This window comes from Carassius auratus, unplaced genomic scaffold (genome assembly GCF_003368295.1).
Source record: "Carassius auratus strain Wakin unplaced genomic scaffold, ASM336829v1 scaf_tig00215410, whole genome shotgun sequence".
Lineage (NCBI taxonomy): Eukaryota > Metazoa > Chordata > Actinopteri > Cypriniformes > Cyprinidae > Carassius > Carassius auratus.
The window spans coordinates 993,322-1,019,786 of NW_020528076.1; the positions used below are offsets into that span (position 1 = coordinate 993,322).

General features: G+C 36.1%; 1 protein-coding gene across 4 annotated transcripts in view; it reads right to left on the bottom strand.

Moving 5' to 3' along the window:
• Positions 1 to 1,375: 1,375 nt before the first annotated feature.
• Positions 1,376 to 26,465, bottom strand: part of LOC113094583 (protein bicaudal C homolog 1-B-like) — a 33,379-nt gene continuing 8,289 nt past the window's right edge. The window contains exons 2-21 of one of the 4 annotated variants that reach the window (XM_026260173.1): positions 23,130 to 23,176; positions 15,241 to 15,310; positions 12,734 to 12,813; positions 12,318 to 12,476; positions 11,156 to 11,209; positions 10,223 to 10,408; positions 8,994 to 9,254; positions 7,899 to 8,030; positions 7,622 to 7,823; positions 6,729 to 6,941; positions 6,461 to 6,621; positions 6,045 to 6,159; positions 5,449 to 5,590; positions 4,370 to 4,475; positions 4,241 to 4,280; positions 3,967 to 4,121; positions 3,668 to 3,824; positions 3,408 to 3,565; positions 3,000 to 3,099; positions 1,377 to 2,580 (exon numbers count right to left, since the gene is read on the bottom strand). In XM_026260173.1, coding sequence (XP_026115958.1) covers positions 2,450 to 2,580; positions 3,000 to 3,099; positions 3,408 to 3,565; positions 3,668 to 3,824; positions 3,967 to 4,121; positions 4,241 to 4,280; positions 4,370 to 4,475; positions 5,449 to 5,590; positions 6,045 to 6,159; positions 6,461 to 6,621; positions 6,729 to 6,941; positions 7,622 to 7,823; positions 7,899 to 8,030; positions 8,994 to 9,254; positions 10,223 to 10,408; positions 11,156 to 11,209; positions 12,318 to 12,476; positions 12,734 to 12,813; positions 15,241 to 15,310; positions 23,130 to 23,176 — 2,669 coding nt within the window. In that variant the 3' untranslated portion in view covers positions 1,377 to 2,449. Of the gene's footprint in view, positions 2,581 to 2,999; positions 3,100 to 3,407; positions 3,569 to 3,667; positions 3,825 to 3,966; positions 4,122 to 4,240; positions 4,281 to 4,369; positions 4,476 to 5,448; positions 5,591 to 6,044; positions 6,160 to 6,460; positions 6,622 to 6,728; positions 6,942 to 7,621; positions 8,031 to 8,993; positions 9,255 to 10,222; positions 10,409 to 11,155; positions 11,210 to 12,317; positions 12,477 to 12,733; positions 12,814 to 15,240; positions 15,311 to 23,129; positions 23,177 to 26,465 lie in introns of all 4 variants that reach the window. The other 3 variants (XM_026260172.1, XM_026260170.1, XM_026260171.1) reach the window with 3 other exon arrangements.

The window sequence follows — 26,465 nt, forward strand, 5'->3', positions numbered from 1 at the left end:
CACACACACACAGTTCCTCCTTTAGAGGCAGATGTACATTGATATGCAAAACACACCACAAAATCCCACACGATCACCCATGTCTTTGCTTTTACTTGAATTTACAGAGAAGTGCCTGTCTCTGTCCTTTGAGATGTGGGAAGCAGAGTGATATTTTAGTTTTTCTGTGAAATTGCTACTATCATCAACCTTAAATGTGCTCTTACAGTCTCAACTTGACCAGTTAGCCTCATTTAATTTGCATTCATCAGACAACAGCCATACATTTATACCTTTTTCACTCCCTCTTTGATTTGATTGTGTACCTAAATAAATTGTAGTTTATGTTGAATGTCTATAGATTCATAGTAACATATAAAGATCATTTGATATGGCTTGCAAAACATTTTATTTTCTAGAACAAAACCACAAATCAGTGGGAAACATTTGAAATTTTTGTTCTTACACTTTAGCTTGAAATCCCTTTCTTGTTACGTTCATAGAGGAATACTCTGGCAACACTCACAATCACAGGCAGCAAATGGCTTCTGTCCATTTTAAGAGACACTGATTTGGATTTACATAACATTCTAACATAGGTAAAAACATGAACATTCTTTTTCCTTTGTCAAAGACTTAAATGTGATACAAATGCCAGTGTGACATCCAAAACAAAAACATTTCTCCCAGAATGCTCCACTCCAAGACAATGGTAGCACAATTAGAACAGAACAGTTGTTCCCTCAAAAAAAAAAAAAAAGACACTGTTAAACCAGTGAAGTTACTTCAGTTGAAATGTTGGAATAACTGAATGAACACACATGATTTGTTAAATGCAAAGAAAACAGCATAAATCTTGATTGCAACATACTCACTGGTTCCATTATGGTGAGGAATATGGAGGTGAATCTTACCTTTATACTTTATATCTCTATAAAGTCTGTATTTTTCATGTGAATGTTATGGTATTTTCACCTTGGACCTACAATCAAGCAATTAATATCACTGAGCAATAATACAAGAGTACCACAAGCATTCTGTGCAACGTTTCAATATTGTCCAAAAAACCCAAAAAGAAAACACACAAGCATAAAAAGAAATTAGCATGGCTTCTTATGGTGAAGCATTTAACAACAGATGTTTCAAAAAGCTCTTTTCTCTTATGCATTATACATTCCTGTTTGTAGGCTGTACCGTGGATATAATACAAACCTAACATAAATGAAAACCAATTAAAGTCCAACACTGATTTACTGTGAATGCTTCTATTAATATACACAATCTGGTTGGAAAGGAACAACTACATACATATGAATATATATATATATATATATATATATATATATATATATATATATATATATATATATATATATATATATATAAACTTAATAGAATGATGAACAAAAAATGTAATTTCTGATCAAAAGCAAGTATCTAAAAAATCATAAATTTACCAACAGTAGCCTTCGAGTTTCATTTATGGCTTTGAGATATGATTAATGGATTAGTACAAACATGCACATAATTATGCACACAAACCTGAAAAAAAAAACACCTGCCAGATACGTGTTTGCACATACCAACATTAAACTTCAACAAACACCCCACTTAGACTTGAAAAGTACCTAAGACAGCTTAAATTTGATGTCTGTGCTACGAGTAATAATGTAAATACTTATTAAAGATTTTCCTAAACAAATAACAGGAATTTTATGGATAATATTTCCAAACATACAGTATTCCTTCAAAAAAGACTTCATTTACACCATAAGAATGGCTGACATCTGTCTGAGATTACTATTACACATTCTGACAAATCTGACCACAGATTAAACAATAAAAACAAATTATGTCAAAACAACCAAAACAAAAAAATAAACATAATGCCTTTTAAAAAGATTAACATAAAAAATATGAAAACATAATGAAACTATAAAATTAAATAGAATATATTTAAAATACAATAAGACCACAATAACCAATGCGTAATTAAACTGAATATGAATATAACAGTCCGGTAAACAACATAAGCATCAGCTGGTTGTGATTGCCAAGCAGATGATCTTTTGAGTGTTATCTGGAAATTCCTACTAAATAAGTGGGTTTGCTACTGGACAGCCCAATGTTACAAAAGAAAGACACTGCATACAACCTACCGGCAAAAACAGCAGAGTTTAGAGATTAAAGTGCTAGACACCAATACTGAAGCACTCTTGCTGACAGTACGGTTAGTTTTTAACTCTGTGCTTTGCCTGTTCATCCAGAGTAAACACACGACAACATTAACAGCACATTCTCTTAACAAAAGTTTCTAAATTCCCTTCCATATATTTAGGCACAAAAAGCAACCTTCATAACATTTTTTTTTTTTTTAGATCTGAGACAATCTGCATTGCTTTATGGCTTTCTGTATCAATAAGAGTCCTGTATGAAGTGGTTTGGGGTTCACATTCCCACAGGTAAGAGATCACCAGCGACCACTGACACTCGCCATGTCTGGGTGGAACTGGCGCAACAGACGACCGCTGGCCCCGCCTTCTAGGAAGGAGGAGCGAATGTTGGGTGTATCAAAGAGCTTCCTCCTGCTCTTATTCAACTCTGAGGAGACATTCAAATATCATCAGTAATCTGTCAAGTAAACACATGAGCTGTCTCTCTGCCTACATACAGGCAGCTGTATTTTAAGACAGAATCTTAACTCAAATGGAACTTCATAAGTTACTTATTTGAAACACTCTACATAGGCAGATATTCTTTTAACAGTCACCAGCACACATCACATACAAGTAAATGATAACAGCATTTTTAGGTGCTGTCTAGATAGGCTGGTTCACTAAGTTTGTAGTAAAGATACTATATAGTATTCCAATGTTAAGAATTTATTAAAGGTCATCATGGAAGAAACTGCTTGTTTTACAAAGCAGTGATTTCACATCATATTCTTTCCACATCTTTTATTTGAGTTAGTCTCTTTTTTCTGTTGAACTGTAGCTTAGATTTAAACCAAGTTTACTGACCCGAGATCGCCAGTGACATTTTCCTGCGAGCACCAAATGTTGAGATTCCCAATTCCTTCAGGTCTGGATCCGTTAGTGTGACAAATGTTTGCAGATCTATCTATTAGACAACAACGTACAGACATACACATACTGTAAAACCACTAATCCACATTTATTACAGTGCTTGCAAGGTGAAATAACAAAACATCTAACTTTATTTCCTAATGCAAGTAGAATAATCAACAAAAAAAAATAATCAAGGCATATTTTCCACACCGTTTTTTTACTAAATGAACACAAGAAGGAATAAAATAAAATAAACACTTCATTGACATTTTTTGAGTGACGATGCACACAATAATTTGCTTTTATCATTGCGAACACATGCAGATCTAAATCCATTATTAAATGTTGTTCATGAATTACCTCCTGCTGCTGGAAGATGTCTGTGTATTTGCCGAGACCGAGTTTGCTGAACAGCTCAGGGAGATCTGTTCCTTTAAGAGATGAATTGAGAGAGCAGCCATTGCTGCCAGACATAGAGATACTGTCCATATAATTACTGCTGCTGAGATACTGCTCACCTACTGACCCAAACACACAGATAAAGTGAAAGACAGAATTCCTGAGTAGGCAGTTCATTTGTTGCATCTTGTTTAGAAGGAGTAGAAACTCTTTAGTCTTACGAGATTTGTTCTTGATTCTCTTTGAGCTGCTGACAGCAGGGGAATATTCTGAATTTCCTGGCAGTCCGTTCCCATTCAAATCCCCCCAATTATCAGATTCGGTGTCGTTACCCAAACCCTCCTGACTCCCAGATTGTGAGAGAGATAGATGAGAGTCCTGAAACCATACAAACAAAAAGCAACGTTGAAACCCTGCTTTTTGAAATAATTTTAGAAGACATCATTATCAAAATCCTTAGATGAAACTTCAATTAAACAAAGTTCAGGCTGCATGTGTCTGTGCACTAGTGAGTTTGTACCTCATAAGTTGTGCTTATGCTGGGTTTATACGGTACATGGTGTGCCCTGCGCAGCTCTTTCATGCTCTCTGCTGGCATTGATTTAGAAAAGCCCAATCCGCTCCAGGTATCTGTCGGGGTCCGAACCTCTGTCACAACCGGCTTCTTTAGCATGGCTATACAAAAACAACACAAGTGTTTAACCACAGCCTAACTAGTGATCACACATTCAGATGTTATTTCATGTATATTTTTCCTTTCAGATGTTATATTAAGAGATCAAGTCTTTGCTCACCTTTAGTGGCCAGTAGCTTCTTTTTTTCATAGTCAAAAGCCTGAAAATCATTAGTACACAGTGTGACTATGTGCTAATTTGTGTACACTTGCATGTGAAAACAGTGTGTGTTTACATGTGTATATAAACCTGCATATGTGGTGCAAGTCGTCTTTCTGCAGCTCTCTCACTTCCTGGTGCTCTTTTGTCCGCCACAGGGTTCTCACAATCAGAATCAGACAACACACACTCAACACTGCAGACACACATACAAACAATATTTTGAATACTGCCTTTCATGCAGTGTGTAATGTAGCTTTATGTGAATGTAAACATTCTGCAAAAGAAAAAATAGACTCTGAATAGCCTACACGAGTCATCAGTAATTCGAAACCCACTTCCATGATGGCTACACCTGCCTTTTTTCTACGTTGTTCGTAAACTTGACCTCACCCTCAAACACTGTATCTTGTACATGTGGTTAACATCATGTCAAGAAGATGCTGTGTCCTATGGTGTTAAAATAAATTTGTGTTATTTTCACTTCTGAAAGATGAGGCTACAAAGAATCAGTGGTTTTAATTATTTTTTTCCACTGTACCACATCAGTACAGCCCCAATCTTTTTTGTGTTCCCATCACGACTGCTTCTGTAACCTCGTTGAGTTCAACACAGGATTCACAAAACGCTTGCACTTGAAAGATGTCTCAGTACACAGTTTATTTGGACCAGCTGGCTCCACTGAATCACAACCTGTATGTATGATAAATAATAGATGTTTATATATGTTTATTAGTATTACTTTGTATATATTTATATTTTTGAGTGTTCAAAATACGAAACTATGGCAATGGGCATATGGTTTCCGGCATGTGCTGTTCTCTGCAGACCAATCACAAAAGACTGGGTCATCTGACCAATCAGAGCAGGGTAGGCTCATAGAAAGGAGGGGTTTAGATGGACTGAATCTTAGAACTGCTTCAAATTAATTGTTTGAGAATCATTGGAAAATTAGGAAATATTAAATGCATATTTTAAGAAAACAAAAGTTTTTGACCTTTTGGTTTTGACCTTGCATGAATGCCAATCTTTTGTTGGAGACTCCCATAACAAAATAAGAAACCTTAAAAACTGCAGAATTGGGGCACTTTACAGCTGCAGTATAACCTTAAATAAATTAACAACTGAATTGTTATGATGAGATAAGGTCATTTTATGATTAAACATACTGAAGAATTGAGTTCTTGGCTCTCTGCAGAAGTTCCACTGTTTGTCGTTTCCCTGACGAGGCCAGCATCTGCTTCAGTTCACTCCCATTGGCTGAGTGAGACGGGCTTCTGGGCATGCCCACTTCAACAAACGTATCCGAGCCTGATACACAGATAAACAGTGGAATAACTATATAATGCATCAATATGGTGCAGAGAGAATTAGAGTTGCAAAAAAATGTGAGATAGACAAGACAGATATTCTGCATTTACAAATGCGCAGTGTAAAGTCATGAAAACACGTTGCCTCTGAACTCATGTTCTGTGGAGTGACAAATCATGCTTGACTATTTGGCAATATGATAGGAGAGTCTGGACTGTGCATAACTGTGCCCTAGTTACCTCACAAATGCTCTAATGGATGAATTGGCAAAGATTTCCACAGAAACGCTCCAAAATCTTGTGGAAAGCCTGTTATAGATTCAAATGGGGGACCTACTCCATTATTAATATCTATGTATTTAGAATGTGATGTCATTAAAGTCCCTTTTGGTGTAATGTTCAGGTGTCCCAATACTTTTGTCCATATAGTGTATTAAAATAAAAGTGTTTTATACCTTCATCTGTAGATTTATTTGAAATCGATTCTGATTGGGCATGTCCAATAACTTCCTGGGTTGTGTCACAGTGGGCAGAGTTCAGTGATACAGAGGAGATTCGACTGTAATAACTCTGGACATGCAACATCCAGCAGAAACACAAACAGGAAACATAATGAGATTAAAACAGTTTGAACAGATGCACTCATATTGGCATTGTCTTATCCACAAAGGACACATATGATGCTGCCTTGATTTTGGACAAAAATACTTTTCTTAAGAAGCAGCATATGAGATTATATTAGATTAGATTCGTCTTTATTGTCAATATGCAGAGTACAAGAACAGAGTTAATGAAATGCAGTTTTTAAATCCACAATGCCTAAAATGTTGCCTACACATAACAGTTTGGTAAATCTGATGAAGTTTCTCACATGTCCATTGAGATGTTCTGCACTGGCTGGTTTGTGTATTGGTGCGAGTCCAGGTGGAGGGGATGGTGTGTGAGCATGTGCTTGACTCTGGACCCCTGAGAGCAGAAGACCACTGAGAGTCGACTGAGAAACTGACTGCAGCATCAGGTCTGTGGAAAACCCTGAGCCAACGAAAAAGAGAGAGAAGGTTATGTAAAACACACACACACACACACACACACGTATGTGTGTGTGTGTGTGTGTGTGGTTGAAAAGAGCACACACTCACCTGTTGTGTTAGCTGATGAACTGAGTGCACTGGCCCAAAGTGAAGGTGTGTGACCAGGAGCATGTGAATGTGTCTGTGAAGGTGAATGAATGTGCTGTGTGTTGTTCAATGCTCCGTTCTGAATCTTTAACACAGAGCCGTGCCCCTTAAGAACACAGTTTGGGTTTGGGGAACCATTAGGGATGGAGCTGACAGATGACCTTAGAAGACCAGCTGATGAAAGAGAGAGAAAAGAAAAAGTGCAAAGTAAATTCTTTGTGCACAAAGTGTATACTACTCAACGTTTTTTTGTTTTTTTTTAGTTCCACTATAACTTTCAAGTGAGATACATTTCAACAACAAAGAATATTAGCATACTACTTGATCCAGAGTTATTTTGTATCATTCATACACTTTCTGTTAATTTTTTTAATTCAATTTAATTACTTATTTCAGATTTTTATTTTATTTATAATTTTTTTTTTTTACACTGAACAAAATTATAACTGTATACTGTAACTGTATTGCAAATATCCATAATTTGTGCATGAGAACAACAAGGCTTGAGTCTTGAGAACAACAGAAGTGACTGATTTAAGTCACATTAATAGTGTGTGTGTGTGTGTGTGTGTGTGTGTGTGTGTGTGTGTGTGTGTGTGTGTGAATGTGGAACACAGGCAAACACAAATGTAGCTTATTATGGGTCTGCTTGGCAGCATGAGTTGTAATCTACGAACACAGACAGTAGTAATTATAGTGACTGCAGAGCTAAAGCAGGACTGTGTATGCAGTATTGATATAAACAGGCCTTGCTTTGAATACACAATCAGTGAATTACTTTTACATCATAAATGTACCTTACACAAGCCATAAAATATATATTTAAAAAATATCTAAATATACAACTACATTACCCAGAGTGCTTAGCCTCAGTCCAGCTGAAGCGAGGGTGTCCAGTCCAATGGAGCCAGGCAGGGGAGGGGAGGCAGGAGCATGTCCGTTAACAGCCACATGGCTGATAGGAGGCGGCACACAGCTGGACTCCAGCCCCAACAGTATCCTGCGTACCTCATACATACTCCCAGCATTCCTTTCCACACTCTTTACTATCACAGACTGAGAAAGAGACATATAGTCAGTGACAGAGGCTAAATGTACCATGTGTACACAAAAGAGCTGGCTATTTACTACCTTTCTGGGTTGCTTCGGTTTAGGTTTAATACTGATGAAGACATCCAGCTGCTCCATAAGGGTCGTGATGACCTGAGACGCCACCTCCATCTCCTCCTTAATGTCAAACAGCAACACCAACGGCAGACAGCCCTAAAATATACAGACACACTTATAAAATGAATCCCCAAAAACACACCTTTGTATCATATAAACCCAAAACCAGCATAATTATACCAAGTTTCCTTAAAGAAATGTTCCAGGTTCAATATCTTTTTTTATGTATTATTATTTATAATTATTGTGTTTTAATATATACTATAATTATTATATGTAATATACTACAATTATTATAATATACTATATTTATTCATGACTATTATAATTATTTTTATATGATATAATATATTAATATTATTTATAATATTTGTTATTTATAGGTATTTTTGCTGTTGACAGAGCTTAATTTTTGAAATCAGAATGTTCCTTTAAATCATTTTTAGAAATCGAAATAAAGCTGCATTAAAATGTAAATACTACATTAAAAAACTTGTTGTTTTGCCAATTAAATGAAATAACGTTAAGCTGAGCTACTAAAATAAAGTATTTAAAATTAAATAAAAATCTTAAATTACTTATAACAAACTAAAATGAAAATGTTGAATATAACGTTCTATAATAGCATAGAAATAATACTAAAATAAAAATGCTGATTAGTCTGCTACTCCTACAATTCACAGACCAACTGATTTTGAAAATATGTCGTTTTGCACATGCCTATTATGAGACCTCTAAGATTAGATCATAGTTTGGCAGTGAGACTAAATCTGCATTTCCAGTTTTGAAAAAAAAAAAACAAGATCAGAGGAGAAGAATAAGTCTGGCATGAGTCTTGAAATCCCTCTGGTTGGGCACGTTTTCTAAAGCCTCAAGGTCTTCAGCCAGCCCAGCATGAGTATCATCATCTGTCAATATTTACAGTGACTTTCATCCAAAGATCTCTCTCAATTTCATCTCTTTCAACATATTCACCGATGAGCCACAAACATGGAGAGAGACAGTAAATTAAAGAGCATAAGACAGAATAGAAAAAAGACAGACAAACTGTTGCCATACCATTAGCTGCTGTCTAGCCGCACATACGGCATCAATGCTGCCCTGTATGTAGACTGAAGAGCGGTTAGTGAGTGTGCTGTGATTGTTGAGCTCGGGGAAGTGTATGTGGGCTCCAGTGTTTTGGGAGATATTCTTGACGTTGGCTCCGTTGCGCCCCAGAAGGAAGTTGTGGTGCTGGGGTGCGATGTCCAGTTGTGTACTGACCAGCACTGAGCTGGCCAAAGACCCAGCTAGGTGCTCCAATAACAAAGCTGTACCATGCTGAAATACACACAAATATGTTAGCACACACTTGATATAGATCTGCAGTTGCAAAAACACACACAGGGATGCCAGCATGTGAGCTTACACATAAACGCACTAATAAACCATCACCCATGTCCTGTAATGTCTAACATTTCTTGGTAGAGGCTGCTTTTTCTGGTTTCATTTCTGGCGGCTCTACTTGAAAATTAAATCTCTCCATTTCATGAAGTGACCTAGTTTCTGTAGTTCTGCTGCTCAAGAGCTTCACTCATTTCATATCTGCTAATAAATGCAACTGCTGTAGGAGGTTTTGATTTTTTGGGGTACAAAAAAAAATAACACTTTTTGGAGATGACTTAATAATAAAAAAAATATATATCAAAAAAGTTTTTACATTTTATTTTTGACATTTTTTGAAGATCATCACATTAACATCTCATGGAAAATTTTACATTAATTTTTTATTAATTTTTTTCACCTGAAATGATTTTCACATTACCATTCAAAAGTTTCAAGGTTAGTGAGATGTTTTATTTATTTTTTATACTTTTGATCAATTTAATACATTCTTGCTGACGAAAAGTGACAAAGAGTTTTAAATTGTCATTAAAATATTGTTCTTTTGAACTTTTTATTCATCAAAAATATAACTGTTTTCAACACTGATAATAAGTAATGTTTCTTGAGCACCAAATCAGCATATTAGAATGATTTCTGAAGGATCATGTGACACTGAAAAATTACATTTGAACTTAATTATAGAAAACAGCTGTTGTTGTAACTGTATTTACTGTTGTTACTGTAATGATCAATTAAAGACTGATCTAATGTTATCATCAGTTTTTATTATGCAATCATATATAGTTCACTACTTAAATAATACAAGCATAATATTGTATAATGAAATTATAATAAAATAGATTAAGTAAAATACAAACAAAAAACAAAACATTAATTTCTAAGTCTATCACTTCATCCCTCACCTTAACGCCACTGGCATTGTTCTGGTTGCCACGGACGATGGCAGTGTTGCCATAGAGACGAGAGGGTGGTTTGAAGGAGATGGAGACGTTGTAAGTGTGGGAAATATGCTGAACTACAGGAGAGGAACAGTCCACATGCTGCACCGGACCACTGCATTCAAACATCAGCATCAACGGCAACAGCTCCTACAGAGAGCATGGGGAAGAATGATGCTTTTGAGGAAATAACAACACAAGGGTTAAAGATGATGACATTTCTACCACTAGGGTGCCGCACATAAAGCTCCTGGTTGAGGCTAGATGGCATACAGCAAGAACTACTTAGCATGCATACATCAATAGAGAATAATTTTTCTCACACTGCACAACAATTACTATTTTTGCATTATTATAAGGGGTAGGTTTAGGGTCACAAGCCTAAACAATGGTTGACTTTTCAAACAGGCTCGCTAGGGGGCGCTAAAGAAGCCTTGAGAAAACAGACAGAAATGCTTTTAAGGCTGTCAGAGTTATTAATTATATAGCCTTATACATTGATATAGGTTTGTAAAACTATTTATTTTGTAAGTGTAACTTATAAAATTAAGGCAAAATTCTCTATAATCCAAATTTAATTGAAAGGGTTTCTCTTCAGTCTTTACATTGAATACTGTAATGGTGGGTAGAAAACGATTAGCTGTCAGCTTAATTGAACATATTTACAGAAATATTTGTTTACAGATTATATTTTAAATTGGTTAAGATGTAGCACAGACACAAATAAAAGACGATTCATATTCAAGACATTGTTTTTATAATCCTTGCTACATTATAATTGTTCCTTTGTGTGAAACATGGCAACAAAACGTTTGAAAACCTGCACTTAGTGTCAAGTGACTATGAAAAAAAAAAGAGAGCTTGTAAAGCAAAGGTAAACTTTTAAAAAATTCTCACTCGTATTTTAACTCTGGCTGCTTCCACGCCAGTCAGCTGCCCCGCTATTGACACCTGAGAGAAAAATAGAGAGACAAAGAAGTGATTGTACTTCATGATCTTTCTTCAGAACACGTGCAGATGTTTATTTCTTTCTGACATCCTGAAAGCTTTTTATGTTGAGCTTAAATAAGACACAGTGTCCCATCCAGAAACCTGATTTATTACCCATCAAATATTACATGAGAGTATGTGTGTGGCAGTGCACCAGTAAAAAAAAAAAAAAACAACATAATTAAGGTCCTGCATGTCTTTTTTTCTTTCCATCATCTCATCCCGACAACCACACGTTTAATCACGCCCTGTGAGAATTAATCCCGGTTCGGCCCAGTTCAGAGAGTCCATCTGGTTTGGCTCTGAAGTCGGTGATTGTCCATGCATGCACTTGTATACGCTGCTAACATTCCAAACTGTCTGCACTCCTCATCAGACCACTCAACAGTCTATTTAAACCTGAGAGCCATCCAACAGCCAATCAGATGCATCATACTCCAAACCATTCTTATCCTCCAGCCAATACAAATTGCTTCATGTCCCTCAGCCAATAAAATGATTCTGCTAGAGCTTAGCCACTGCTATATAGTAAATGTTGACTGTTTTGTGCTAAAATTTGCTAAACATATTCCCATATCAGGGATAATTCAAGCAAAAAAAAAAAAAAAAGTGGTCATGTATTCACCCTCATGTCTTTTAAAATCGGTATAAATGTATTTATTTTTTAAAATCTGTATACATTTATTTCTTGTTCCTTGAAGCAATGAATTTTACACATTAAAACACCAAAAAAAAAGTGCAATGAAATGTTATGACTTGCGCAGTATATTTCTTAAGACCAAAATGCAAGTAATTATTTGCTGGAAATCTTCCCTCAAGTGCATCACGATTAGTCCACAATACATGCAAGAACCAATGACATCATCAGTTACGTCATCTTACAGCTTTAAAAAAACAAAAGCACCAGCACATGAAAGAATTTTAGGGGGAACCTTTACGAAAATAAAAATGGAGATCGTGAAAATAGATGTGATAAAATGTTAAGATGAAAATGTGTATGGCTGATCTGCTGGTCTTGGTTGTGTCTGTTACATTTCATGTGTGTGTGTGTGTGTGTATGTGTGTGTACCTGGTTGCTCTTCTCGCCCTGGCTGTGTCTGTTGGAGTCAGGGAAGTGTATGTGACAACCAGTCTCCTCCATCACTCGTTTGATGTTATTCCCTCCTTTCCCAATAACATGGGAGTGCTCGGTGTGTGACACGTCCATCTTCAGGGTCACACGATTACTCTGTAGGTGTCAAAGGTCACAGTTCGGAAAAACAGCAGAGCATTCATGGAAACCTATTAGAGCTGAATTAAAATCCTTTAATCCTACTCCTAACTCTTAGTAGACTGCATTCAAATACATTAATATTCAAAAAGGTAATTTAGCTTTTGTAGAGGTTTAGTGTTTGTTTTTTTGTTTTTCAAGGAAAAAAAATATACTGGTTTAGAAAAGTAGGTCTTTGTAGATTTTTCCATGACAATCATAAGCTTAGCACTTACCTTTGTGTCAAGAACGGACATTATTTTCTCTTTTGCCTCTTGCACATCTTCCCTTTTTCCGCTGACCTTAATATGTGGATCTGTGAGGAGGAGGTTGAAGAGAGCAGATGAAAAGAAAGGCATACACTAATAAAGATGCTTACATTCCATTTGTTTCTCAACGCAATAAATTAAACGACAGCTGTGGATAGACAACCCTTTACATACATCATGAGAAACAGATTTACTGCTACTCTCTAAAAATAGCTCGTGTAGTGTAACTTCTTGGAATTCTGTTTTTCTCTACACACATTCTCTGACTGCCGCACTTCCCCTAAAACACTCCCACGAACTTTGGGATTGGGCCTAGAGGAGCGTGGGGGGGGAGTGGGGGGCTTTGGGATTCAAACAGGAAGGATCACTGTCTGAGACACACACATACAAAGTACATTGCTATTAGGAGAGGTATTAGAGTAACACCAGCAGGGGTCTCCTTGTCCAACCCACCACACTATCCTCTTCCTGCCATGTGGTAGTCATCAACTCCAACATGTGTGTGTGTGTGTGTGTGTGTGGGGTTGCATCTGTGGCCAGTATGTTTATGAATGGAGAACGTCTATGCATGTCTGTGAGGAATGTAATAGTTCATATGTGCATATATGATGTTATGATATCAATGCCAATGTCTGTCTTTAATTTGAAGTGCTTAACATATAGATGAGGCCGAGTAGCTATATACTATAGATTATCTTTCCTTTTTTGTGTTGATTAAATATATATAATAAATAAAGAAAACCCTTGACCTCAAGTATCTTTAACATGGTTTCAATAAATTAATTAATTTCTGTTCTCAACCAAACTGCCTGGTCTTTTCTCCAGTTGAGAGTGACTTTTTTTTGTCTGACAGACAGCCTCATTTAAAAGTGCTTTACTGACTCAGGACGGAGTGGAACAGACATCTCTCAGATTGAGAACATCTGTTACAGAGGCAGACAAAAGAAAAAAGGAAAAAAAAAATCAAGAGAAAATGAGAAACCAGTTGGAGACCTGGGAAAGTAAAATATAGTATGTGAGTCACAAAAACAGATACAGAAATACAGAAAACACGGAGAGAGAGAGAAAAAAAGATCTTGGGCACATCATTAAAAAGAATTGTGATTTGGCTGGGTATCTTATCATGGGGTGACCTGCACTATGTGAACGAAATCTTAATTTATAAGGCTACCTGATAGGATTGTGTCCATCTTACGGGGGTTATGTGAATTTGAGGAGGATTGTTATTCTGAATGTTAATTTCTTTAGGGGTTTTAAATAGACAAATTACTGAGTGTAGGTGAACCTCCTAAAATACACTCTTTGAATCTTTCAGTCATGTGGCAATGAGCAACACACCCAAAAAACGTTTGCAAACATTCACAGTCAGACAGATAAGCACAAAAACAGGTTCACAAAATACTAGCTTCAAAACTACCTTCATATGAACATTCATCATCAATTGTATGGAAATGCACAAAATAAGAGCCTGTAATTTTTTGAATGAGACTCACAAGAATTAAAGCAATCTGGCCTCTTGTCTTTTAAAAAACATTAAAAGGTAGCAAAGAACATTAATCTCATTTTAAGACTCTTAATCCATCCAATTTCATGTCACTCTTCAACCACACTAGAATCAGTTTTTTTCCTCTCACATTAATCATTTAGGAAAAAGCCTCAACAGCCTGATTATGTTCCACACTTTGTTATGATGTATTGCCACAGAATATTAGAGAACTCACAGACTTACTCCACCTAATCTCCATTACACAATCAGGCTCTAGTTAACATTTACATTTTACATACACCAACATTTAAACATTTGGGTCTGAAAGATTTTTTATGTTTTTGAAAGAAGTGTCTTGGGCTCACCAAGGCTGCATTTATTTGATTAAAATAAAAAACAGTAATATTAAGAAATATTATTACAAATTAAAATATCTGTTTCCTATTTTAATATATTTGAATTTATTCCTGTGATTTCAAAGCTGAATTTTTCAACCGCCATCAGGGTCAAATAATCTTTCAGAAATTATTCTGATATGCCGATTTGATGTTCATAAAACATTTCTTATTATTTCAATATTAAAAGCAGTTGAGCTGCTGAATATTTTGGTAGCAGGTAGTTTATTTTTGATAAACAATCTTTGATCAATGCCTAAATGGGAAATGTTGTGTACCTATCGAAACTCTTAAACAGGTCCCTAAAACAAAATCTCTTTAAAACTGAGACAAAAACAAACTGAGAAAGACAGCAAGTCTGAATACAACCAAATTCTCCATCGGGGCAGTTACTTATTAGCAGATTGTAGGTTTGGCGTGACATGGGGCCAAGTATGGTAACCCATACTCAGAATTTGTGCATTCATCAGAACTCTCTAACCATTAGGCCATGACTGCCCATGGTTTTGTGGATTGTGGCATGTGACTAGCAGACCTACTTTCCGTCTGTCTGTCTGTCTGTCTGTCTGTCTGTCCGTGTGTGTGGTGCATACCTTTCTTTGACTTTGCTCCAATCTTCAGTTTGGATGGCCAGGCAATCTGAGTGTTGGTTTCATCCATGACCTTATACACAAAAACCAATGACATAAGTGGAGGCAAATTAACGTTAATCCAAATATGAATTCAAAAACACATAAGCCTGCTAAGCTAATATTAGCAAATCCATGTTTAGCCATTCTCAAACACAAACACAAAAGAACGCACACATTTCTGTTATGCTAAAATATTCACACTGACAGTCTTACAATCATCTCTCTGGCTAAAACATGCCACACTTTTTCCCGTTCTCACACACAGCTGCTTCGAAAGCCCATGAAACATGTTACAGCCAGTTGGCAGAGCGTCTTTGACAGTCCTAGTATGCTAACCAGTGGCATATGTGAAGGAAAAGAGAGAGAAAACAAGAATGTGTTTTGTGTGCCTATAAAATACACAAAAGAGAAACTTATGGTCATTTGCAGCTACATGAAAACACAGGTTCGATGTTTATTAAAACTCTGCCGTGATTTGCCTGGAGCGCAGTCCTCCTCTGGAGCGCTTCACTATTTTTAATGGTGTTGTCTTTAATGTAATTCATTTTTTTAAGAGCAAACCGCAGCTTTGGCAACACAGACCTTTGTCTCTATACAAAACACATTTCTGTACCCGTTTTGTGGTGCACTTTCTTATCTTCCTGCCTAGAAAAACCTCTTGGCTTTCATGGTCAGCAAGGCTTTACTGTACAGCAGTTCTCATGAGAAGTTTTGGCAAGGAACCCAATTTCTTTCAGGAAAAAAAAAAAAATCTGAGCATGAAACTGCAGAAATGAATACAAAAAACCTCCAGTTTAGATTTCCACATGACATTTAAGAGAACTTCAGCCTTTGTGCTAATACCAACAAGGATTACATTTATTTTAATTAAACGTGGCATAGCTTTGCACCTGCTCCTCTATGACAGATTGTCTGAATATAATAAGCAGTCATGTAGTTTTATCTCTTCAAAGAAGCTTGGAAAGGACAGGCTGTCGTGAGTGATCATGACAGTTACTCATGCAGTGTAAATACTCCAGAATGCATGTTTACACCACAGGCTGCACGTGCTTGTGCATAAACTGGAAACATTCAGCCTCGTGCTCTTCTAAAATTTACAGCCCATGCTTTTCCAAGTTTCATTAGTCTTGGACCTGTGGTTCAACAGCAGGCTTCAGTTTTTATTTTGGTTTGACACCCTAAAGGACAAAAAACATGAGAATGTTTTTTTTAACTGAAGGAACAAGTTTATTAATCTCCCCAGATCTTCTTAAGACTGTAAATCATATGCACAGCTGTGATTCATCCTGTGATTTAGAAATGTGAAATTAAGGCTTGAAAACAGCAAAGTTCAGCAGAGCTACAATAAAACAGCAATCTATACACACCCTGTCTACAGTGTTCTTAAATCAGGCAGTTTCCTTCAATATTATAACATGCAAACACATCAGCAGTCTGACCCAAATAAAGCATAACAATTCTGACTATTAAAACATCAACATATAAATTACAGGGTTTTTCAAAGTCCAAAATTCATGCTTCATTCTCGATCATTCTGCATTTGTGATGTCATGAAAAACAACAACAAAATACATCTTAAGTTTGTTGATCTTTGTTTCATGTGTATTTATGTCTTGAAAACAGATTTTTATTTTTTATTTTATTTTTTGCATTTATTACATTGCAATTTTTACAAATTCTGCTGATTTGAATGTCACCAATGTAACAATATGTAATTAGCTAACAGAGAAACAGAACAGAAAATTATAACTAAAAGTATACAACTAAGTATTAAACATACAGGTCCTGTGAAAAAGTTCTTTATTTTCCATAATGTAATGATAAAAATTTAACTTTCATATATTTTAGATTCATTGCCACCAACTGAAATATTTCAGGTCTTTTATTGTTTTAATACTGATGATTTTGGCATACAGCTCATGAAAACCCCAAATTCCTATCTCAAAAAATTAGCATATTTCATCCGACCAATAAAAGAAAAGTGTTTTTAATACAAAAAAAGTCAACCTTCAAATAATTATGTTCAGTTATGCACTCAATACTTGGTCGGGAATCCTTTTGCAGAAATGACTGCTTCAGTGCGGCATGGCATGGAGGCAATCAGCCTGTGGCACTGCTGAGGTGTTATGGAGGCCCAGGATGCTTCGATAGCGGCCTTAAGCTCATCCAGAGTGTTGGGTCTTGCGTCTCTCAACTTTCTCTTCACAATATCCCACAAATCTCTATGGGGTTCAGGTCAGGAGAGTTGGCAGGCCAATTGAGCACAGTAATACCATGGTCAGTAAACCATTTACCAGTGGTTTTGGCACTGTGAGCAGGTGCCAGGTCGTGCTGAAAAACGAAATCTTCATCTTCATAAAGCTTTTCAGCAGATGGAAGCATGAAGTGCTCCAAAATCTCCTGATAGCTAGCTGCATTGACCCTGCCCTTGATAAAACACAGTGGACCAACACCAGCAGCTGACATGGCACCCCAGACCATCACTGACTGTGGATACTTGACACTGGACTTCAGGCATTTTGGCATTTCCTTCTCCCCAGTCTTCCTCCAGACTCTGGCACCTTGATTTCCGAATGACATGCAAAATTTGCTTTCATCCGAAAAAATTACTTTGGACCACTGAGCAACAGTCCAGTGCTGCTTCTCTGTAGCTCATTTCCTGCACACGCCTGTGCACGGTGGCTCTGGATGTTTCTACTCCAGACTCAGTCCACAGCTTCCGCAGGTCCCCCAAGGTCTGGAATCGGTCCTTCTCCACAATCTTCCTCAGGGTCCGGTCACCTCTTCTTGTTGTGCAGCGTTTTTTGCCACACTTTTTCCTTCCCACAGACTTCCCACTGATGTGCCTTGATACAGCACTCTGGGAACAGCCTATTCGTTCAGAAATTTCTTTCTGTGTCTTACCCTCTCGCTTGAGGGTGTCAATGATGGCCTTCTGGACAGCGGTCAGGTCGGCAGTCTTACCCATGATTGCGGTTTTGAGTAATGAACCAGGCTGGGAGTTTTTAAAAGCCTCAGGAATCTTTTGCAGGTGTTTAGAGTTAATTAGTTGATTCAGATGATTAGGTTAATAGCTTGTTTAGAGAACCTTTTCATGATTTGCAATTTTTTTTGATATAGGAATTTGGGGTTTTCATGAGCTGTATGCCAAAATCATCAGTATTAAAACAATAAAAGACCGGAAATATTTCATTGGTGTGCAATGAATCTAAAATATATGAAAGTTTAATTTTTATCATTACATTATGGAAAATAATGAACTTTTTCACAATATGCTAGTTTTTTGAGAAGGACCTGTATTATAAAATTGTTATTACTATTATTAGATTTATGTTTTTCATGCAGTTTTAATATTATAAAAACTGACATCCTGTCAAATTTAAATATTTTAAATTACATTTTTTTTGTTCTGTTTTCTTTTCCAATTAATACATTTTAAAAATGTTATTTATTCCTCTGATGGCAAAGCAGATTTTCCAGCAAAAAATCATTTTTGTTAAATTTATTGCACAAAGCTGATGAGTCACTTGCAGACACTAGAAACAAGACACTTGTAAGCTAAAAACAAAGTAACTTTATGATTTCAGCAGTAGAAAGAGTCATCCTGTTATTTTTGCCACATTTTACTCCTCAGTAAAGTTAAATATTGTGTTTCTGTTGAACAGTGGAAAAACATCAGAACACTGATGACCTTGAACCAAACGAAGGCACAATTAAACATGCCTGAAGGAAACTCGAACATTTCAGAAAGATGAAAAGGTGAATGGTGCTTAAAGTTTGTACAGGCAGAGCACCAGTTCCCATCTCAATTCTGTGTGTTTGCGCTGTGCCGCCACACTGCTGTGCATTGTATAGGTCTTTATTCCCAACCTGCTCTCACTTTCTCTCTTGCCTGCTTTCTTTGGCTCCAATCTGCAGATGAGGGAGATTTCTGACAGACCACACAGTAGTTTTGGGGTCTGCGGTTTATTTTTGTGAAGGACCAGCACATACCTCTCAAATGGGTCAGACGATTTCAGAAAAACTGGGTTAACTATACATTTGAAAATGTTCCTTTCCTTTTCCCCTCACACCCAATATCATCCTGTCACAGGTATGCACTCACCGTTAACAGGAGAGAGAGTTTGAAACGGCAGTGACTTCAAAGTACTGGAGTCACTGATCTTCATTAGGTCATTAAAAATGGGCACCGTGATGTAAAACAGAGTGTTTCTATTTGACAAATGATGTGTATGAGAGAGTGGATGTGCACGAGCATGTGTAAAGAGATCTGTTTCCGGTTTCCTTTGTTGATTCAGCTGAGGAGCACTCAGAAGAACGAGCAAAGAAAAGAGGTGTAAGGAGGAGAAAAGGAGGGAAACGGAATAAGAAAAAATAGAAAGTGCTGGGAAGCCTTCAGTTTGAATGGAGGCTGAGCAGCACAGGTGTGTTCTCTGGAAAAAACTAACAAATCCAATACAATCTCTGTAGTATATTTACTGATCTATAATACAGGCTCCTTTTGAACTGATGGGAATTAAAGCAATACTCCACACAAAAATGAAAATTCTGCCATTATTTACCTCACATCATTCCAAACCAGTAAGCATTGCTTTTCTGATGGAACAAAACAACACTGGAGCCCACTGACTTGATGACATGAGGGTAAATAAATACAGATATATTTGTATTATACACATTACCGTTCACATTTTAGGTTAAGATGAAAAAATTTTCTACCAAGGACACATTCTATTTATCAAACGTGACAGAAGACATTTATAATATTAAAATATTTCTATTTCAAACTAATTTTGTTTTATTAAAAAAAAAAAAAAACTGAAAAAAAATAAAATAAAAAGTCTCACAGATTCCACAAAAATATTAAGCAGCACATCTATTTTTAACATTTATAATAATACTAAATTTGTACTAAATACTATAGCACCAAATCAGCTTACCTGAATGATTTCTGAAGGATCATGTGACATTGAAGACATGATGGATCATGTCATTACATTGAAGTAATGATGCTAAAAAATTCAGCTTTGCCCTCAAAGGAATAAACCACATTTTTAAATATATTAAAATGAAAAATCAATTTGTTTTATTTTTACTCCTTTATTTTAAATTGTAATATTATTTCACAACATAACTGTTTTTACAGTATTTTTGATTTAATAAATGCAGCTTTGGTGAACATATGAGGCTTTTTGAAATAATTATATATATATATATATATATATATATATATATATATATATATATATATATATATATATATATATATATACACACACACACACATACACACATACACACACACACACACGTACAAAAGGCAACAGTAACTCAAATAACCACTCGTTACAACCAAGGTATGCAGAATACCATCTCTGAACACACCTGTCGAATCCTGAAGCAGATGGACTACAGCAGCAGAAGAACACACTAGCTGCCGCTCCTGTCAGCTAAGAACAATTTGCACAGGCTCACCAAAATTTGACAATAGAAGATTGGAAAAACAAAATCCCCCTGTCTGATAAAAAGGTCTCTGAAGATGCTTTATGATGGCAGTGGATGGGTGGTGAAAGCCCAAAAGTGAAGCAATGTGTTTGTGTAAGAAAAATATCCTTATTTAAAACTTTATAAACCGTAATCTCTAGCTTCCTCTAACTGTTGTATGCACGTTAATGAGAGAGTGGCGTTCCAGCGGATGAGGTTTATAATGACTGCTATTATAAAGCTTGGGAGAGCCAGGATATTTTTTACTATAACTCCATTGTATTCGTCTGAAAGAAGAAAGTCATAAACACCTAGGACTGCTTGAGGGCGAGTAAGTCATAGGGTCATTTTCATTTTTGGGTGAACTATCGATTTATTACTGAAACTTACTATGACTGCAGCAGTGTAATGATTCAAGATAACAAAGGTCCAAGATAATACTCATCATGTAATGTTCAAGATATTAATCATAAAGATATGGAAACAGAGACACAAAGAATGGCTGAAAAGCAAGAATGAGCAACAGTCATAATTCCAACCCTTTCACAACAGGGAAAGAAACTCAATAAAAGGTTTAATCACTGAAATGATGACTCTCTACTGCCTGCCTCCCAGAAAACCCAGTGATATCGCTTCCCATGTCACCACTAAAAATCTTTTTTGATACTAGTTTACTAGTGGATCATTCTCAAAAGTCCAAAATATAGACAACATCAGACAGAACAAAATAGTACAAAAAAGGAATACACATCACATACATAGGCAAATGTACATGAGACACAGAAACTATAAACCTATATTTATGAGGGTTTTATGCCTTTAATGGGAGTGGACATTGGAGAGCTGACAGGAAAGTGTTGGGTGGAGAGAGGGGAGCGGGATCGGCAAAGGACTGAGAGGCAGGAATCGAACTTGGGTCACCGTAAGCCCAGTACCGCTATATGTCAACACACTAACCACAAGGCTATTGGCGCAGACACCTTTATCTATTTTCGAAACATATGTTATTGATCTTATTGTGAATTATTCATCTGTGCAAAATTAACAGCTCATAATTTATCAAATTGTCTTGAAAAGATCCCTCACTACATCAATTTCATATAAAATAAAACAAATTAAAATCACCTACACACCAAATAAACTGCCAATAAATTTACCAACTGAACAGTGAATTGTGCTTCTGTATTGTTTATATATCATACATGAAAACCTGAATCATCAAGTCTGCTGTAATTTGATCTCTTACGAAGATGCATACAAGAAAATGTTTTCGGATGCATAAAAATGTCTAAATGCACCATGAATTTCCTGGGAACTGGCATTTGCTAAAAAAGATAACCACAAAGGCCTTCTGGATCGACCATAGGAAGACAGCAAAAGTGCAAGTGAGGACAGAAACCAGTGATCGTATCAATACCGCAATCAGAGAAGTACTGTTCATAGACTATACACAAACCACAATGATTTGAGCCAAACCAAGAACATTCTGATAATTTAATTGGCCCTTGTTATCTCGGTTTATTAGAAACCTAAGCAGGGATAATTTTTGGACCAAGTCAATCAAACTTCTGAATTGGCTTCTCCATCGAGTATCTTTGGTCAGATGTACTGTGTTTGAAGAAGCCTCACCACAAACTCACACACACACACAAACCAATATATGCTGGAAACACCAGCATGCTACTGCAATATGAATGACAGCTGTGATAGAGTTTGTGCGTTACATATCTACACTGTGGGATGCAGCAGATGGAAGGTCTACTTCCATCCTGTTTTGAAGCTAATGCTGAAATTGGTAACAATAAACGCATTCTTATCATTTACAGTGAAGCTTGAAGGGCTGGCTCCCCAAACAATGTATAAACAGGTAAAGTGGGACATCACAACATCAAAAACTAGGCCTACTGTTCAAAATTTTTGCGTTAATAAGATTTTAAAAGATTTTCAAATGTTTTTTTAAATATGTCCCTTATGCTCACCAATAAATTTATTTTTGATCAAAAATACAGTAAAAAAAAAATCTATTATATTTTAAAATGGTTTTTTTTCTTTCTTCAGTGTCAAATGATCCTCCAGAAATCATTCTAATATGCTGATTTAGTGCTCAGGAAACATTTCTTGATACAAAAATATTTTTGTGAAGAACGTGATCATTTTTTTTCAGGATTATTTGATGAATAGAAAGTTCAACAGTAATTATTTGAAACAGAAATATATTTTAACTTTAGAAATGTGTTTCCTGTCGCATTTAAATAAAATATTTAAAAAATATCTTTAAATAAAATGTTTTCTAGTAAGTATTTATTTCTTTAAAAAAAAAGAATGTTACTGACCCAAAACTCAAAACAAATAAAAAAATGTATTACCTTCTGAAAAAAATCCTCTCCTCCATTTATCCTCCCCTCACTGGCCGCTGTGTGAGAAAAAAAGAGAGACATTTAGATTAACAACTTTCTGAATGATATTTATGCAATAGGTTATGAGAATCCATGCTATATCGTGAATGAGTTACATTTTAAGGTTGCTATCTGGCACGATATGAACATTTTAATGCCAGATGCACATTCTCAATATGTATTTAAAAGACAACCACAAAACACACACACATACTAGAATCACACAGCATTCTCATAACCTGCTGAAACTAAATGCATTTCATATGTGACACACATGCTTTTCTTTTACACACACGCAAGAAGCTGTATGCAAGCTCACACTCATGCACTGAGTTATAGATGACAAAAAAACAGTTCATAAATCTTAATAAACACACTCACAGCATCCCACACATGGTATGACGCTCGCATATGGCTTAATGCATGTACAGCATGTGTCGAAACTACTCTTGGACACTGCAAAAAATCTATTTAAACTGAAACATTTTTCCAACCATTATCTATTAAAATGTAATTAAACTGTGATATTGAAAAACAAAACTGTTCGAAGACTCTCAGTCAGGTGCGATGAAAGCATTGGGCTCACAGGAAAATCTGAGAATTTGTTTGCTTTGGTGGGACGCTGAGTCTCCAGATGTTTGGTTGAGATTGATCTATCATATAAAATGAAACATTCTTGTGTATGTGGCTACATAGAGGGTGACTCATCTAATAGTGCCTAACCCTCTCCTTCACTTTTCTTTATCTTGAAATAAACTGAAATATGGATTTCATTGAGAGGTCAGAACAACAAACCCCAAAATGGGAGGAAATAAAAGGGTTGAAAAAAGGACAATCTTCTCATCTAAATGTCTTAATGACCCTAAAAAAACACACACACACACACACACACATCCACCCATCTCTCATGATCAAAACAAGGAAAGGAAGAGCTACAATTACAAGAAGTGCCCATCTTATTACCAGGGTTTGGTTTGATTTAAAGCCTCCTTCAATACACAGCATTGCACCGGCTAATCAATGGAGCAATGCAGGGATTTATACGGCAATGATTACATTTGGAGATTCCTTTGGAAAACAAAGAAATGGTATCATCACAATTTCTCAACAGTGTCTGGCATGTGGTAGAGAGAGAGAGAGAGAGAGAGAGATGGATGAAAACATGGACATAGAAGTGGTTTCAATTTTCAAAAAACCCCTGTGTTCCCAAAACAAAATACTTTCATTTATTATACCCGGTTTTAATAAACACAATCAGTGTTAAAAAAAAAATATATTATTTCTTGTACGTTTGCAATTTTTGCCTGTTATACTAAAATTTGAGACATGTCTAAATATAGTTTAATATGCATTTTTGTTTTTTTTTATTTAACAATAAAATCTAAATTAGATCAAATTGTACCATATTCATGGAAAATACAACTACTTCACTAATTTTAGTCAGAAAACCACTTCACACTTTAAAAATCACAAGCAACTACACTTTAAAACAAAGAGCCATTCACATTAGCTCACACAGGTCTGATTTTAGGTGAAGTGAGGACAGAGGAAGTTGTGAAATCACTTCATATCTCTTCTATCAGATGGTGTAAATTGAATCAACAGTTTCATGGGATGTTTGGATAAAATTGTATCCCTGCAGCATCTGTAATGAACACAGCATGCAACAGATTAACACTTCTGAACTAAACCTGTCCCCACTACTCACAGACCAGAACATAAATGCTTATGGTTCTATGTTAACTTCAAAAATGTTACTTTAAAATACTCTCCTTCTCATACTCAATGAAACAGGCGCACATCCAATAGAAAACATGTACATACTCAGGCTCACACACAGAGAAAAATATGAAAATAGCTAGCCACAAACCAGACAGAATGTTAAATGCAGAGAAAGAGAGTGTGTGTGTGTGTGTGTGTGTGTGTGTGTGTGTGTGTGTGTGTGTGTGTGTGTGTTAATTTCAGGCCTTTCCTGTGCTCTATTTAGGATGTGTGTCAGAAAAACTCCAGAGAAGTGTTTGATTATAGCACGGCTCCAGTAAACTATGTGTGCGTTAGGAATGTGATGAATAAGCGAGTGTAAGAACAAAAGTGTATAATTTGAGTGCAACTTCCCTTCAACTCTAGAGGACTGAGAGTGGGCAAGACATCAGAGAAACTGACCCATGATCATCATCTGGATTCAAATCTTATTCAGAACTATTAAAGATTTGAAGCCATCTGTTCTGAGTGGCGTCACAACCTACACTGCAGTTCAAAAGTTTGGGCTCAGTAAGATTTATCTTTGGCAGAAGTTAATTTTGTTCAGCAAGGACACATTAAATTGATCAGAAGTGACTGTAGACATTTATTATTTTATAAAAGAATTGTAATTTAAATAAATGCTGCATAAAAAAAATATTATGGCTTCCACAAAAATGGGCCGAATGCTTCTCAGAAACAATGTGTACCACTAAAAGACAGAAGTCTGCGAAACTATTCTACATACGATGGAAAATAGGGCAATAATCAGGCAACATGAACTGCAGAACTATTTGGGATTATAAATTACCGATGTGCTGAAAACCCATTCAAGACCTCTCCAAAGGTAGTGAGTGAAAAGGATTTGTCTGTAATGAGAATTAAATAATGTGGACATCTCATCTCTTGATGACGATAAGGAACTTTACCCCTGTCTGACAGGTTATATGAACAAAGATGAGCTTTCAGCCAAACTAAAACTCTCCCGGCACAGTTTTAGTATTCCAATACATCAGCTTCTTATGATTTATCACTCAAGTATTTTATTAAAACAATGCAAAACCTAGACCCAAGAAACTGATTTATATTTGCAAACATACAAACAGAAGTCTTCTTGGAAGAAATCTGCACCAATTCTGGCAGTGAATTTATAGCACTAGCAGAAAATGACCTGCCAGTTGCTGAAACTGAAAAAAAACATGAATAAAATAATATTAAAAATCAGCATGGTGCATCTGTCAATCCATCAAACTTTTGTTACCAAGACAACAGTACCTCAAAATTCATTCTAATACTACAACATGTGATTAATAATTCATAATTACACATCAGTTATATTGATTTATTGCTTAAATGTATTGTGTGCCTTTAATATTCAAACTGCACATGTATGCATAAAAAAAATCTAAATCCAAGACAACAGACCTGTGCTTCCCTGACAACAGTGCGCTGAGCCATGAGCACATTCCCAAAACACATCGCAATTCCTGTTGCTTTGCTCACCAATCCAGGCACATGCAGCATGTTAAGAATGATGGGATTGTATTATGCACCCAAATTATACTC